Source organism: Myxine glutinosa, chromosome 1 (genome assembly GCF_964187855.1).
Source record: "Myxine glutinosa chromosome 1, kmMyxGlut1.1, whole genome shotgun sequence".
Lineage (NCBI taxonomy): Eukaryota > Metazoa > Chordata > Myxini > Myxiniformes > Myxinidae > Myxine > Myxine glutinosa.
Genome location: NC_136261.1, coordinates 52,247,782 through 52,265,079, shown reverse-complemented (window position 1 = coordinate 52,265,079; position 17,298 = coordinate 52,247,782). Strand labels below are relative to the sequence as shown.

The 17,298-nt window shown below is 44.6% G+C and overlaps 1 protein-coding gene across 1 annotated transcript in view; it reads left to right on the top strand.

Moving 5' to 3' along the window:
• Positions 1–17,298, top strand: part of USP24 (ubiquitin specific peptidase 24) — a 251,269-nt gene that overhangs the window by 222,113 nt on the left and 11,858 nt on the right. The window contains exons 61-63 of the mRNA XM_078771659.1: positions 12,968–13,033; positions 15,434–15,500; positions 15,820–15,898. Coding sequence (XP_078627785.1) covers positions 12,968–13,033; positions 15,434–15,500; positions 15,820–15,898 — 212 coding nt within the window. The remainder of the gene's footprint in view (positions 1–12,967; positions 13,034–15,433; positions 15,501–15,819; positions 15,899–17,298) is intronic.

The window sequence follows — 17,298 nt, the reverse complement described above, 5'->3', positions numbered from 1 at the left end:
GCTTTGATACGCCGCTTCCCCCTTTTGCAGGGTGTTGAGTAGGTCATTAGAAACGTCCTCCCTCGCAGCCGCTCCGGTAGATATACTGAGAAGACATGACGGATCATCGGCGAATGGATTGGTCCAGTCATTTTCCAGTAGATCACAGATAGCTGTGACGCCAGACTCATCACGTTTGATGCGAGAAGTAGACAAGTCAGGGTGCTTGGCGTGAGATGTGTCGCTGCCATTCACAAGGATAGTTTCTCGTAGTTGCCTCAGTGCAGTAGCCCGATTTTCTGCAGTTAGATAGTATCGTGACACAGCCCCTTGTCGAAGACTAAAACCTCGTGTTCCTCCAGCTGTTTGCGTATCTTTGTTTACTGTTTCTTCTGTTGTCTGATCAACAGCGATTCTGGCAAATGGATTCCCTGGTCTAAGCTGTACGGAGAAGTAGCCTTGATTGAAATGCCTGTACAACTCGGGGCATGTTTCGTGGAGTTGCGTCATCTGTGCATAGTACACTGGTAGATATCTAGCATAGTTCACCTTGTTCATTGCGAAACACCAAGGGATCACTCTTCTGACACAAGCCAAGTGAAGCATCCAGTCGCCTTCTCTATCCGCACGAATCAACCCCAGCAGGGTCTCTACCATATCAATATACATCATCCAGAAGCGAGCCAGGTCTCCATGTTTGGTTCGCAGAAAATGTAGGTATTTCGCGAACATGTCAAAGCTCTGTACACATGAATCATCATCGAGAGCAGCAGCGAGAGTCTCGTGGCAAACATCCTCCTTGATGCTGCGAATTTTGAGGTCAGTGCTTCGAATCTGGGGTTCCTTGTCAGGATGATTGCTTTCTATCCACACCTGGAAGCCCTTCCAAATGATGCGCATTAGTGCCTCGTACATCAACTTGTGGAGTCGCACAGCACGGTTGTATTGCTTGCCTTCCAGAACCCTGTTGATGGAACCTTCAGCGATTACTCCTGACTCAACAGCTACATCCCGAAGGCCTGCATCTCCAAACATTTTCCCAATGCTCGACATGAAGTTACAGATGGTATGGAAGTTCCCCATCATGAGCACGATTCTTCCATATCGATCGACATCTTTCCATGCTATTTCGGTCGCCTTAGCAAATAGTGCCTGGTCTAGCACCACCGGTATACGCTCAAGCTGAAGTGATGACATGATGTTCAGAGCTTCTCTGAGGATTTCTTGCACTGTTGCCATATCTGTGGCAGGCGCGTTTATAGTCGGCAGGTAGCCAACTACATCTTCCGTCACCTGAACACGATCTCTAGTCATGATGTTGAAACCAGTCCACGAACTGATTGTCTGGTCGCATGGTTCCAGCATGCGAGTCATAATCCATACGTGATTTCGGCGCTGCGCAAGGGATGTTGCGCCTGCAAGAGTGTCAGAAAGATCTGCAGGCTTGATTGCAGGTGGGCCCTCTCGTTTCCCACCGCTGTATATTGGAACTAAATCGCTGGATGACGGGATAGATCGCTTCTTATCTGCTTTGGATACTGCCGATGGAGGTTGGGGCGGCAAACACGACTGCGACTTCGGTTGGACGATGATACCGTTGACGCGATGCGATGTTCCGCCACCACTCAGCGATTCCTCTAGCCTGTCGATGTTATCGAATGCTAATACAGTCGGGACCGAAGGGTGCACATGTGACGGAAGTGGTACTGTATCTTTCTCCACACTTGCTAATTTGTCTATGCATAGCGCTGTCTCGATTTCTTCCAGAACTGTGTACGAACATCCGTGCCCGAGTCGATTCAATATTCTGATGACCTCTGTATTACCGGTGAGCGTTTTCATGACCCACAGAAGTAGGACATGCTTCGATGTTCTGATGGTACCCCGGTGTACAGCATTGATGATATCTTGAGCCATCGACCATACCAGTGTGTCGGCACGCGCAGAGCTACCCCCACTCCCGCAAATCAAAGTATGCAGAAATACACGAAGAGAATCTGGTATCTTCACGTAATCTGAAGTGAGTTCTGCTGGCTGAGGCGGCCAACGTTCATTGTAATGAGCATCTTTGATCTGGTGTCGCAGTGAAGTAGCTGCACGCACAATGTTACTTTCACCGTCCGTTCGTTCAAATGCTTTCACTTCTGCTTTCAGGTTTACGCACTCTGCAGCAATCTCTCGCTTTGTCAGATTATCGGGCATCAAGTATACACGGTGTTTCACATTGAAGAAGATGAGCGATTCTCCAAACTCTCTTTGTAATGTGCGCTGCAGATTCTTCTTGATGGAGTCACGAACATCAACTGAAAATGTATCTGAAGACAGGATATCTGTTGCAACATCAACTATTGGAACAATCCTCGGGTTCAAGAACAAGTCAGTGCGAATGAAATTGAATATACATCGTATCATTTCTTTTTTCTCGATATTATCTTCAATGTCAGTTTCTACTTGAGGTTTTTGGGGCCGTGTGTAGTTTCTATAGCAGGAGAAGTGGTAGTGAGCCTCAGCTGCAACCATATCTCGTGTAGTCAATGCCAAAACTCTCTCATCATTGCGAGCTGTCGCAGCATCTCTTATTGTCTTATCTGCTCGAAGTTCAACAGCCAAGACAACTGTTTCACGGGTACGACTGCCTTTTATGAATTTTGAAGCACGCTGGCAAAAAATGCATTTATCATCGTAGACCGTTGAAGTTGATCCTGTCTCTTCCCGTGATGATCGCCGTCGCACCGCATCGCCAGTATCAACTGAAGAACTTCTAGCTGCATTGGTCAAAGTAGCTAGGTGGTTTTTGTGAGTGAAGTCTAATCTACAAGCCCTATGGTATAATATTGGAATATTAGGAAGTTCAACTGCGCCTTCTTGGACTAGCTTTAGAATTGGATAAAAGTTTCTAACTGCGGCTGCGTCACACAATGTCTTCCAAGAACTGTTGCCCGCTGCCTTGCTTAGTTCAGAGAGTGGCGACTTCTTGCTGCACAGGATGCACGTTCCGGACTCAGGTTCAATCTTCGCCCGTTTCGCCTCGACACCGGCCATCTCAGCTGAAAGAACAAAAAGACTGACGTTAGATTACTCCGATATCCGAAAAGCTCGCCAGCTTACATAGACATACTCATCCAAGTCAGTGAACATGTTAGATGGCACCACAATACAACTCTATAATAGAGTTGTATGTGGCGCCATCTAACATGTTCACTTTTAGTTCTTAAGCCACCCACCCCCCCCCCCCCCCCCCCTCAGAAATTAATCAGGTCACCGCAACAAATCTCAGACTGAGATATAGAATATAGAATATAGATATAGAATAGACTGACGTCACTTTCGGCACTGGGTTCTGTGGGTTGATTATCGGCGGGAAATTCCAACTGACATAGTTTCGGTTTGTGGAAAGTGCATGCCTTTTCATATATTTTTTGTGTACACTCGTGGTGGATGATATGTTTTAGTTTTTGAGTTATTTTTATAGACAGATAAACGGTGTAGCACAATGCATAATTTGGAAAATCATACCAGTGTTGTTTCACTAAAAAAAGTACAAGTCTAATAATAAAATATTGAAAAATATATGATTTTTTTTCGATAATTGATTTTTATAATAATTAATCTAAAACAAAATGCTTCATATTATTTTTTATTTAGACGGTACACATCGGACGTATATTTAGTCGTCAACCGCACATCGATAGCTAGTATAGAAGTCCAGATACACGTGCAACAATGTACCCCACCAAATGGGCATTTTCGAGCTGGGTGGTTTCAAAGATAGCGTCCATCCGGGCACTAAGCTACCGTTCTCAGATGTCCATCACACCTTTTCTGACACTTGAGACATTGGTCTAATGGAAAATCATAATGAGAATTACTCCCCCCCCCCCCCCCCCCCCCGGAGCATTCACTTCAAAAAATGGCCGGTTGGCTCAAGGACTACAAGTGACTCCCCAGCCTATTGGGAGTGGAGAAAAAGGTAGAGTTCTCTGAAATATATTTTACAAAACATTTATCAATATCAAGGCTCATGGTATCCCAGGCAAAAATCAGCAGATCCGGGCTAACTGTTGGATACCAAAACTGTTCAACCTGGCGGAGGTATGCGCTCCACTGTTTGCCATTCTCATTAGAACTGCAGTTGTACTCTCATATACTTCCTGGCAGTTTGTTAACTTTAGAATTACTATAGGTTATGCCATTTTGGTTTATCTACTGCAATAAGGATTGCCAGTAACTGAAGTAGTGATTACAGTTGTAATTACAGTAGTTTACAGAGTATATCTGCTCTAATCTAATCTTGCATATGACAATTTACAGTCCAAGTTGCACAGCCACGTCATAGCACTGTCTTATTTGGTGGATGTGCCCTAAATCCGTAATCAAATTTCTGTAGGTGACACTCAGACATTCACAATGTGATGAATATTGTGATCCGAGTGACCACAGTCACATGCTGGGCTCTTTGAGATTCCTTTTGTGGAGTTGGTGTGATGTCATTGCAAGGAGAGTACGGATCCTGTTAAGTGCAGACCACTGTTTGACCAACACGAAATTGGGGAAATGACCAACACAAAATGCCTTCCACACATTAACCTGGCTGTGGTACACAAAACAGTTCTGGAAGCAGCTAGGAACATTAAAAATTTTAAAAGGCTCTGCTGGCTAACCAGTTGCTCTGCTTATTAGGTATTAGGTATGCGCTTAGCATAGTTCTGGAGAAGAGAAGCTTCTGCTCCACGCTGATGAGAACCAAAAGGCCTGAAACACGAGTCTGTGGATGTTCTCACAATGGACTGCTCTATAAAATTGAGAATGTAATCATCTTCCTGTTATTGGTCTCAGAACAATCTTCTGGACCATAATGGGCTGTAGCTCTGCTAAGCTCATGCCTAATAGGCGGAGCAACTGGTTAGCCAGCAGAGTATATATATATATATTGTCCTGTCCGTAGCCGATGATCACTGACGTGCCCAGACGAGTAGCCGAACGTTGTTACTCCGAGGCGTATAACCAAACTTGGCGGGATATATTTTCATGTGCGAGGGAAGATTCCGAAGGCTTACCTGAACAGATGGCTGCCACGGGGTTTATTATTCGAACCCACAAACACGTAAACAAACACGACACAAAAGTGAAATGCAACAAATATGGGTTTCATGAAATTAATGCAAGAACAGCAAAAAGGTAAGGTAAAACTAATTCCTATATTGAGGCGCCTCCATCAGACACAATTACACGACAGGGGAATGATAAGAGAAAAGGAAAATGCTTTGGTGTGTCGGCCGATACTCAGCCTTGCTCCGAGGACAAGCGCGAACAGTCCCCGAGTCTCTGTGCGGGAGCGCACAAGATGGCGCGAATTGCCACACAGCATGCTGAGCCGTGAAGCAGCGGCAAAACAGCCTCCTCCTGTCATTCCACACTCCACAACGCTCCGATAAATCTCTCAGGCGCACATGGCACGGAGCGTAGCCGTCCTCTACCCAGGCCAGAACAAGAGAGAGAGCCTTTTTCCACAATCGCACGTGAGCCAACCATCCGACAGCCCACGCCCAGCGCCAGAACGACAGAGAGAGATAAAATGCTGCGACCACCCGATTCGATCACCAGAATCAGAGAGGAGTTGTTGAAGGGGGGGGGGGGGGGGGGGGGGGAGAACGCACCCTCCTTTTTCCCTCGCTGACGTCGCACTTGACCAATCCCCACGCCCCATAACCTCACTCCATCGCTACGACCAATCGTCCCCTTCGGGGCAGGGCCTCACGGCCTGCTTGGCGCCCATTGACGAAGCTCGCGGCGTGGCCTGCCATTACGATCCTTCGTGGCGGAGCCTAGTGATCTTTCGGAAATGTTCAGCTGGGCAGGGTGTACTTGCCGATCACAATGTCCTGGTACTGTCCTGGTACTCTCTGACCACTTAGCCATCACTATGACCATCAACATCCCCACCCCAACACCAAGACATTATCGCACTATCAACTTCCGTAAGCTAAACGCTCTTTCACCTACCTCATTCTCATCCACCCTCTCTGAAAAAATGTCCACTTCTCCCTTCATTGACCTCCACACCCCTTCCGACCTCACTGACTGCTACAACCACACTCTCTCCTCCTGCCTTGACCAGATTGCACCTGTAAAAACCAAAACAGTTTCTTTCACCCATTCTGCTCCCTGGTTTACCCCTGAACTCCGCCTGATGAAAACTCGTGCTCGCCAACTTGAAAGACTCCGCAATAAAACAGGTCTCACAGTTCACTCCCAAGCCTACAAGGACCACCTACAACACTACAAAGATGCCCTCTCCCACGCCCGCTCCGCCTACTACTCTCAAATTATCCACTCTGGCTCCGGAAACCCAAAAGCACTCTTCTCGACAATAAACAAACTCCTCCGCCCCCTGGACACCACCACCCAGTCATTCACAGTAGACAACTGCATCTCCTTCCTTTCTTTCTTCCAACGCAAAATTTACAACATCTACAACAGCTTGACCACCGCCGCACCCGCTCCCCCTCCAACCACCTGCCCCCCCTTATCCTGCCTTCCCCTGTCTCAATTCTCCCCGGTCTCCCCTACTGACCTCTCTGAACTCATAGGAATGAAAACTGCCACCTGCACTCTTGACCCCATCCCCTCCAGCTTTGTCAAGGCCTCCCTCCCTGCTCTCTCTCCACTTATCATTGCAACAATAAACTCCTCCCTGTCTACAGGCATCGTCCCACCATCCCTCAAAATTGCTGCTGTTACCCCCATTCTAAAAAAACCTGGTCTAAACCCTGACACCCTAAACAACTTCAGACCCATCTCCAACCTACCCTTTCTGTCGAAAGTTTTGGAACGCGCTGTAGCCACTCAACTCAAACATCACCTCTCTGCCAATAACCTGTATGAAACATTCCAATCCGGATTCCGCTCCAACCACAGTACTGAAACTGCTCTCCTCAAAATCACCAATGACCTTCTCCTCTCCTCTGACGCTGGCAACCTCAACATTCTCGTCCTCCTCGACCTCAGCGCTGCCTTTGACACCATCGATCACACCATCCTCCTCACCCGACTTGAATCCACCTTTAACGTTACCGGCACTGCCCTCTCTTGGATTAAATCATACCTCTCTGACAGATGCCAGTTCATCTCCATCAATAACTGCAAATCCCCCACTGCTCCCCTCCCCCAAGGTGTCCCCCAAGGTTCAGTTCTTGGCCCCCTCCTCTTCATCCTTTAGCTGTCCCCCATCGGTCACTTAATCCGCCGTCATGGTCTCCAATTCCACTGCTTCGCCGATGACATCCAGCTTTTCATCTCCACCAAGTCCGTCTCCACCGACACCCACTCTATCCTGACAAACTGCATCTCTGAAATAAAATCCTGGCTTCAAATCAACTTCCTCAAACTTAACTGTGATAAATCTGAAATAATCATCATTGGCCCAAAAACGCTCACAAAATCCACCCATAACTTTGCCCTCAACATCGACGGTATCCCAGTATCCACCTCCCCTCTCATCCGGAATCTTGGCGTCATCTTTGACCAAACCCTCTCCTTCGACAAATACACTAAACAGATCACAAAGTCAGCCTTCTTTCACCTGAAAAACATCGCCCGTTTCACCTGAAAAACAACAATCACCAATAAACTCCAATACATTCAGAACTCCGCTGCCCGTCTACTCACCCATTCCCGGACCCGTGACCACATCACCCCCGTCCTTTACAAGCTTCACTGGCTCCCCATCTCCCAGAGAATCCAGTACAAAATCCTCCTCTTGACCTACAAAGCCCTCCATAACCTGGCCCCATCCTACCTGGCTGACCTCCTCTCCAGACACACTCCCACCCGCAACCTCCGCTCTGCTGGTACAAACCTCCTGACCCCCCCCCATCCGGACCAAATTCAGATCCTGGGGGGACAGGGCCTTCTCCATCGCTGCTCCCACCCTCTGGAACTCACTACCTCACACCATCAGAGACTCCTCCTCACTCACCACATTCAAAACATCACTCAAGACCCACCTGTTCAGCACTGCATTCAACATTAAACCCACAGTATTTAACCCCTGACTATCACTTCTCCTTCTCCCTCCTTTTGCTTTAAATATTTCCCTATTGATTCTTGTCTTTTTGCACTTGTTGTTTTCATGTTTTGTTATGCATTATGTTTTGCACTCTGTCAAAGCGCCTTTGGGCTTCATGAAAAGCGCTATACAAAATAAATGAATTATTATTATTATTATTACTGTCGGCGATTATAGTTGTTGTTGTTGTTGTTGTTGTTGTTGTTGTAATGGCGGCTTTTTTTGATGAAATAAAAAACGTAGGGAAAATCACAGGGGGGAAATTACACACTGGGGATTATCCTTTTGCCCTACCGAATTAGCATAGCTCCTCCCCTCGAATATGAATGAATGAATGAATGTTCGTTTTAAAGCCTCTTCCTGTCATTCCACACTGGATATATTTTGGCAGGATATATTTTCATGTGCGAGGGACGATTCCGAAGGCTTACCTGAACATATGGCTGCCACGGGGTTTATTATTCGAACCCACAAACACACAAAAGTGAAATGCAACAAATATGGGTTTCATGAAATTAATGCAAGAACAGCAAAAAGGTAAGGTCATTTTAAAGACATGTCTTTCGGAACATGTCTTTCAATCCTGACAAATCTCACACTCTTACGATGTCTCTCCGAAAAGACCGACTGGACAACCCTCCCATCCACTTTCTGAATAATCCTCTCCAAGAAGTTCTGTCACTCAAGCTTTTGGGTCTCACTATCTGCCATGATCTTTCCTGGGAAAACCACATTTCAAATCTGGTCTCCAAAGCCAGTCGCCGACTGGGCATCCTCCATCGTGCGAAGTCCTTCCTTGGCACACCTGAGCTCCTCACCACATACAAGGCTTTCATCCGCAGCTCAATGGAATACTGCTCTCCCCTCTGGGCTGGTGCACCTGCCTCACACCTAGCTCGTCTTCACGCTGTTGAAACCAAAGCATTCAGAATCATTGGAATCTCCCGCGATGGAGCTAACTCCAAGGGCCTCTCACTCACTCACCGCAGGCAGGTTGGTGGTCTTTCTGTCTTCTACCGACTCCTCTCTGGCCTTGCCCCCCCCCAGCTCTCTCTGGGCTCTGTCCAGCAAATATTCCTACAGGTCGCACAAGATCTGCCTGCAACCCTCTTATGGTTAAACTGCCAAAATCAAGACTCTCTGCTCACCTTCACTCCTTCATTCCTCTTTTCTCCTGCCTCTGGAACAAACTCCCTCACTCTCTTCAATCCCACTCCACCCTCCAGGTCTTTAAAACAGCTGTTCACCACCATCTCTTATCTTCCCCCATCCAAAACATTGATCTTTTCTATCCCTGCTAATTTCACCCCAATTCCACTTTTTTGAAATACCAACTTCTGGCCTGGAAGTCCTTGGTGTCCTTGTGTTTGATACTTCTGCCACCCCCCTCCCCCCAAGCCCTCTCCCTCCCACACATCTCCCTGCTCTTAAATGTTGTGTGCTCTCAAGTGTTTGTGTGCCTCCCCTTCTCTTGTCTTCCGCTCCCTCTTTTTATATATTTTGTTTGTCTGGTTGATTTGTTTATGAAGTAAATGTCAGCTCTTTCACGAGCCTCGATTCAGTATACAAAAAAAAAAAAAGGCCATTTCCCCCCACTAAAGCGGGGGTTAGCCTTGCGGGCCCCATGACAATCATGGTTCCCTGTTTGAGGCAATGTTTTTATGGCCGGATGGAGACACATATACGATCTTATGCTCTACAGATTCCCTACTTCGTACATCAAGGTTCTTCGTCTATGCGTCACACTGTCCGTGTTAATTTACACATTCCTATCTCCACTACGGTATTTCATCCCTGTCCCCACAAACGTAACAATATATATATGTGTGTGTGTGTGTGTGTACGTACGTACATACATACATACATACATACATACACAAATATATGTATTCCCTCCCCCAACTCTCTCTATCTCCTCACCCCTCTCCCGCTCTATCCTTCCCCACTTTCCCCCACCTCCTTCCATTCCCTCCCGCCCTGTTCTCTTCTCTCTCTCACTTCCTCTCACATCTTTCCTTATCTTTTACTCCTCTCCCTCTTCTCCCCCTTTCCCTCTCTCTCACATACACATATACTTCCACAGAATGTTGTTTATATTGCAAAACTGCAGAATGTGTCATTTTTGCTGAACCATTTCTTTGCTCATGGCAGGACATAATGAAGCCATGGTAAAATACTTTCTGAAGTGGCTTCACAGCCTCTTTAAGTCAATTTAGGTCTCTCTTACTTACCTGAATGTTCTCTCCATATATAGTTCCATTCAATTTTCAGATGCGCCAAGTTATTACAAATTGCTTTTTTACACTTTTTGATCTCAAAGTTGGCCAATTATAAAGTCGAACAAGTCAGGAGACGACGATGGTTCACGAGCGAGCAGTATTCAATGACAAAGGACGGACTATAACCGAAACAGGCCCGGACTGGAGGGATCGGGGGCCCACGTGGCAGGTGTCGATCCCTGACATGCGGTGTACATTCCTATTTACAAAGGGCCCCAATGCGCTGCATGCGCAGGCCTTTAAGAGCCAGCTGTACGTAATTGTGTGTGGTGCTGGCCTGGAAATGTCAAAACGAAGGTTACTGACCTTGAAATGAGATAGAAAATAATGTATAATCAGTTATGAGGTTAGTTAGCTACACAATACCAAAAGTTCGGTTCGATTCCGACAACTTTGAAAATTTGACCTTTGTGACCTTCAAATGTCAAAGGTCGAAGATTCTGAAATTTGTTGGAAAACTTGTACTTCATGATGTATGTGATAATATAAGATCATGTACGACATTTCACCCCATCAGGAAGCGAACAATGGAATAAAACCATCAAAAATCGACTTTTCTAAAATTCGTGACCTTGTGACCTTGACCTTGGGGCGAAAATGAAAAATCGAGCTCTGTGAGGCTAGACACATGACATTGGCCTAACCAAATACCGAAACTCCTGTTAGATTCCACCAACTCCCTCGGAGAAGATGTAGCTTGAACTCGATTACCCCCGAAAAAGACATTTTTCGGGCGTCGCTCCGCCCACAATGGCGCAATACGCCCACAATGGCGCAAAAGGCGCAATACGCCCACTCTAGGCAGGACACAACTAGATCATGATATCAACCTCCCACCCAAGTTTCATCAAGATCGGATGATATCATCAGGTAGTTATGCTGTGGACAGACACACACACACACACACACACACACACACACACACACACACACACACACACACACACACACACACACACACACACACACACACACACACACACACACACACACACACACACACACCCATGACGAATATAGTGGTCACTCTGTTTGATAACTCGTGAACCAATAATGGAGCCTTTTTGTTCCGCAAATTAATTTCCTCTTCCTCATGCTATGACGATCACAACCAGGCCTGCTTTCACATTAACTAGAATATAAGACCCGTTGCTTTGCTGACGGAAATACCAATCTTTGCTGCGATAGCTAATCTATGGGGGGACAAAAAGGAAGGATTCCTTGAGAGATCTCCGTGCAGGGATAACCAACGTGCAGGTGTTGGCATTTTCAGTTTTGACACGCGTATCGATGTACCCATAAAAAAGAAAGAAAAAAAATTTGGGATCACAAACATTCCTGGGAGTTACCCGAATCCACCGTACTTGGATTTATTAAAATCCGTTAATCCATTCTCAAGTTATAACCCGACAAACAGACAGACAGACAGACACGGCTCTTTTTATAATATGGGTGATGAATAGATTTTTTGTTTTATTTTTTGCAAAATGACACATTTTGTATTTGCAAATACAAAATATGTATTTTTTTTCTTTTTTTTACTTGCAAAATCGAAGATTTTTCAGGTATATTGGTCGGTTGCGTTTGTGGTTCTGTCTGTCTGTCTGTTTGTTTGTCACTGGCCTACAGGTCACAATTTTCAACCGATCTTCACGAAACTTCACCAAATGGTAGAGTTGGTCAAAAGCAAGAAGCCTATTGTTTTTGGGGTCAAAAGGTTAAAAGGTCAATATAGGCCAAAGGTCACCAACTTTGCTAAATTTCTAAAATCCTCAATTTTCATCCGATTGACTTGAAATTTGAAGAGGACTTGCATACCTGGTCAATGAATTCAACCACCAAGTATTTTTGAGGTCAACATAGGCCAAAAGGTCAACATAGGCCAAATTTCTAAAATCCTCAATTTTTATCCAATTGACTTGAAATTTGAAGAGGACTTGCATATCTGGTCACTGAATTCAACCACCAAGTATTTTTGAGGTCAACATAGGCCAAAAGGTCAACATCGGCCAAATTTCTAAAATCCTCAATTTTCATCCAGTTGACTTGAAATTTGAAGAGGACTTGCATATCTGGTCACTGAATTCAACCACCACGTATTTTTTAAGTCAACATAGGCCAAAAGGTCAACATAGGCCAAGTTTCAAAAATCCTCAATTTTCATCCGATTGACTTGAAAATTGAACAGCATTTGCACATTGAGTCACTAAATAGGGAAACTAACTATTTTTGAGGTCAAAAGGTCGAAGGTCAACCCAAGGTCAACCTTCCAAAATCATTTTTCATCTGAAAAATCGTCGCTTTTCTTCCTATTGAGCCGAGCTTTGATCAAGATTGTCAATTTTAATCTTGATGAAATGGACAATTTGCTGTATCAATGGAATTATTTTTTCTTGGGGGGGGGGGAGGGGGGGCGATTTTTCAAGTTCCGCATGACGTCTTCTTGTTTTTTTCTTTGCTTGACACTGCCAACTTATAATAATTATTGCTCCATTTAATACATAAATAGTTCAATGTATTGCTTTATTAACCCCTCCTCTTGCCTTCACTCCTAATGCTGCTGCAGCTGTGCTGTGGAATAGCTCTGTGCAAAGAAACACGCAATTCCTGTTTAGCTGACTGTTGCTTTCCATTTCTCCAGACACAACTGGAAGGAGCACCGGCTCATGAACTCACCAGCATCTTCAACTTGCTGAATTCAATTTTGGTAAGACTTTTGCTCCGTAAACTTGCTAAAAAAAATGTTTGTTTTGCCAAACTGTGGTTGAATCCCAAAGTGCTCCTTGAGAAACCAAAATGATGCAACAATTGCTCATTTTGAACTCTTTTCACCTGTCATTAAGCCTACCCCTATAAGATTTGTGGAGGAGGGGGGGGGGAGGGGGGGGGGGATTACACCTGTTGTTGGGTTTGTTTTTTGTTACTTCAGAGTTTCCATTTGTTACCTCAGATATTCCATTTCATGACGTTTCTTTGACCCAAAGGAGTACTTAACCACCATTTTGTTTTTTTTTACCTGTCACCGAAGGTGAATGGTTGTCACCCCTTACCTCTATCTATTTGTTTGTTTGTCTGTGTTTGTTTATCTGTCTGTCTATCTGTTTGTATTATATTGTCTATCTGTTTGTTTGTCTGTGTGTCTGTGAAAAGAATATCTTAAAAGGTTGTGGACGGATTTGGATGAAATTTGGCGGAGAGGTAGCGTATGTGACAAGGTTGAAATGATTAGATTTTGGTGATGGTCCGGATTCGGATCCGGCTCGTATAAATATTTTTAAAAGTGATTCTTCACCTTCAAACGATATATAGCAGGATATCTCAAAAAGTTATGGATGGATTTGGATGAAACTTGGTGGAATGGTTGGGTGTGTGACAAGACCGAATCGATTCAATTTTGGTGAAGATCTGAATATGGATTCGGATACGAGAATTGTTTAATTTTTTCAGTGATTCTTCACCATTGAGAGATCGGGTGAAAAGCAAAATATAACAACATGATATTTTGAAAAGTTATGGACGAATTTTGACTAAACTTGGTGGACGAGTTGGTTTGGTGACAAGAACAAGCCCCTTGGATTTTTGTCCCAGATCTGGCCTGTCAGTGGGTTACAAAACAAACTGTTCAGCCTGGCGGAGGTATGCGCTCTATCGAGTGCTGTTCTAGTTTTTCTTTGTTTTTGTTTTTTCTTCGTTTTTCTGCCAATTTCCAACCTGTATCTGCCATTTCCGACGCCATTTTCTGACATCATATATCTGACATCCGACATCATATATCTGCCATATCTGCCATATCCGAATTTCCGACGACTGCCAGCTGGCAGTTTTGGAATTAAATTTTGCATCAATAATGGGAATAAAAAGTATGCAGAGTTGACTTATTGACCTTGACATAATTTTAAGGTCATGACCCAATTATAAACATTTTAACATTTTTAACCAAAACCCTACTTGGGCTTGTCTGATCGGAATAAAATTGGCCTCACTAGATAACCTTGAGCAAGGCGCATTTTCACTTAATTTACCCCTCCGGGTTAAAGATCAAGGGCAAATGGTGGTCTGAAATAAACAACTGTGTTCTTTGTCATCTCAAAGACCGCTTGGCCTTCCAAGATGTTATTTCATCATAAATATCTACCTGCACTGAGGCTGTGCACCTGATATTTGATTAGTTTCCTTGACCGACTTTTTTGGATTGTGACCTAATTAACAAAAACACCTTTATCATCATACCTTGAATAATTTTCCTCCGATTTTCATGACGTTCAGTTTTATGGTTATATTGTGGATGGGGACGCGTTTTCTTCATTTACATTCTATCTCTAAATGTTGAAGGTCAAGGTCATATGGTGGTCAGAAAAAAATATGGCTGTCATTGGATTGCAGGCAACAGGGGAGTTTTACCCTTGGTAATCGCTTTGCGATCACAGATATATAGTTCATCCATTGCTGCTGCTCGTATGGCCTTAAAACCTTAAAAATGGCCTTAAAACGATCATTCATTGCTGCTGCTCGTATCCTCTTTCACTTTCCATCCAGAAAGACAAAACCAATAGATATATATTCAAGATGGAAACAATAAACATAAATTTCATTGAATGGGTCCAGCAGGATGGTACAATTGGTACATTTACATTTAGCCATCGGGCCTGAATTAGATTCTCGGCCCGACTCTACTGTCAGATTGGCGTTTCATGGGGATGGAGACGCGTCGCAAAGTTTGCCGTCCCTTGAAGGATAATAAGCTGAGAACCAATCTGCGAGCAATACTTGCTGGGCGTAAAATATCCCACTGTGTCTTTCGCGAGGAGTACGTGACTTATGGCCGACACCATGAACAAATTAAGCATTCCATTTTCTTGCTCTGAGACTGCTGGGAAGGCTAGGGCAAACAAACTAGCATAATACTTACCATGAGACTGAGCACTTTGGCAGCGATAACGTGGTGCCTTTGGGGAGAGCGATAGAGACAATGCAATGAATGCGGATTTTATCGGCCCAGCTTTAAACAAGAGATGGACAACCTTTTAGTGACGTTGAACAATAAAATGTTTCATGACCATGTATCCAACATACGGAGCACATGGTTTATTAAGTTGCCTCTTAACAGGCTATTGAAGACCCCCTACAGTTGGAGAGGATCAGATTCACTTTGGAACGAGAAAAAGGCATTCTGGGTATGTGAATAACTCATATAAATTTGTGAGATTGGTCAGTTTTACATATTTAAAATGTCCTTAGTGTTCTTCAACTGTCGCCACTTCCACTCGTCTACTTCATGCTTCCACGTCTATTCACTTTTGCTGATCGAATGTGTTATTGTGCCCTCATGACTTGTTTTGCTTTTGCCTTTCATCACCTTCTTTTGTCGTTGATATATTCCTGACACCCACTCTCTCTTTTTTCTTTTTCTCTTGTATTTCTATCTTGATCTCCCTTCCACCTCCCTCCTCCCTCCCCTGTCCATATGTTTCTCTTTCCCTTTCTCTATTTCAGCTCTCATGCATCATTGCAGTGGTGCTGACAGCTCTCGTTGTTATCAGTGTATCAAGTTCATTTCTCATATTGCACAGAGGTGAGTTGTTTAAGGTTGGATGAAGCAATTGTGCCTTTGCCCTGTCTGGTCCTTATCATTCCCCCTCGGCAGTAGGAAATATTTGAGAGTAAATATCCCAATCGTATCGTGTTTGTTTGCTGTGTAACCATCCTTGGGCCTAATCTAAGAGGTAATGACTCAAAAGTTGGGCAAATGACATCTTAATTTTATTGGAAATGCTTATTACCATCAAGGTGATGAAAAAAAAAAAAACACCTTTAGAGGCCATTTTTCCCCGCAAAGCGGGGGTTGGCCTTTTTCGGGGACCGTGGTTGGAAACAACAAAAATTACTTTCTTGATTCCAAAGTGCTTTGTTATTTTCTGCTTTGAGATGAAATATCTTTATAGCTTTTTCTTCTTCTTCTTCTTCTTTTTTTTGTATACAGAATTGAAGCTCGTGTAAGAGCCAACACGTTGAACATGAAAACAATGCACAGACACATAAAACATGCAATGAAGGGAATGGGAGACAAGAGGGGGAGAGAGGGAAGCACATTAACAGAAAAGAACAGGGATGCCGGTAGATCTGTGGAAGGGGGAGGAGGGAGGGATACACGGTATAAAGCAAATGAACACTTCTAGGAATTCCAGGAAAGAAGTTGGGGATTTAAAGAGGTGGATTTTGGGTGTTTTAACGGGTAGAAAAGATCAAGGTTTTGGATGGGGGAAGATAAGTGATGGTGAACAGGTGTTTTGAAGACCCTGAGGGAGGAGTGGGATTGAAGAGAGTGGGGGAGTTTCTTCCAGAGGCGGGAGAAAAGAGGAATGAAAGAGTGAAGGTGAGCAGAGAGTCTAGATTTTGGCAGTTTTACCAGAAGAGGGTTGCTGGTAGATCTTGTGCGTCCTGCAGGAATATTTGGGGGACAGAGCACAGACAGAACAGGGGGAGCAAAGCTGGAGAGGAGTCGGTAGAAGTCAGAAAGGCCACCAACCTGCCTGCGGTGAGAGAGAGAAAGGCCCTCAGAATCAGCTTCATCGTGGTAGATTCCAATGATTCTGAATGCTTTGGTTTCAACCGCGTGAAGCCGAGCTAGGTGTGAGGCAGGAGCACCAGCCCAGAGGGGAGAGCAGTATTCCATTGATCTGTGGATGAAAGCTTTGTATGTGGTGAGGAGCTCAGAAGTGCCCAGAAAGGACTTCACACGACGGAGGATGACCAGTCGGCGACTGGCTTTGGAGGCCAGCTTGGAAATGTGGTTTTCCCAGGAAAGATCATGGCAGATTGTGTGACCCAAACGCTTGAGTGACAGAACTTCTTCAAGAGGATTGTTCAAAAAGTAGATGGAAGGGTTGTCCAGATGGTCTTTTCGGAGAGACAAAGTGAAAGTGTGAGATTTGTCAGGATTGAAAGACATGTTCCACTTGTTTGACCAGTTTG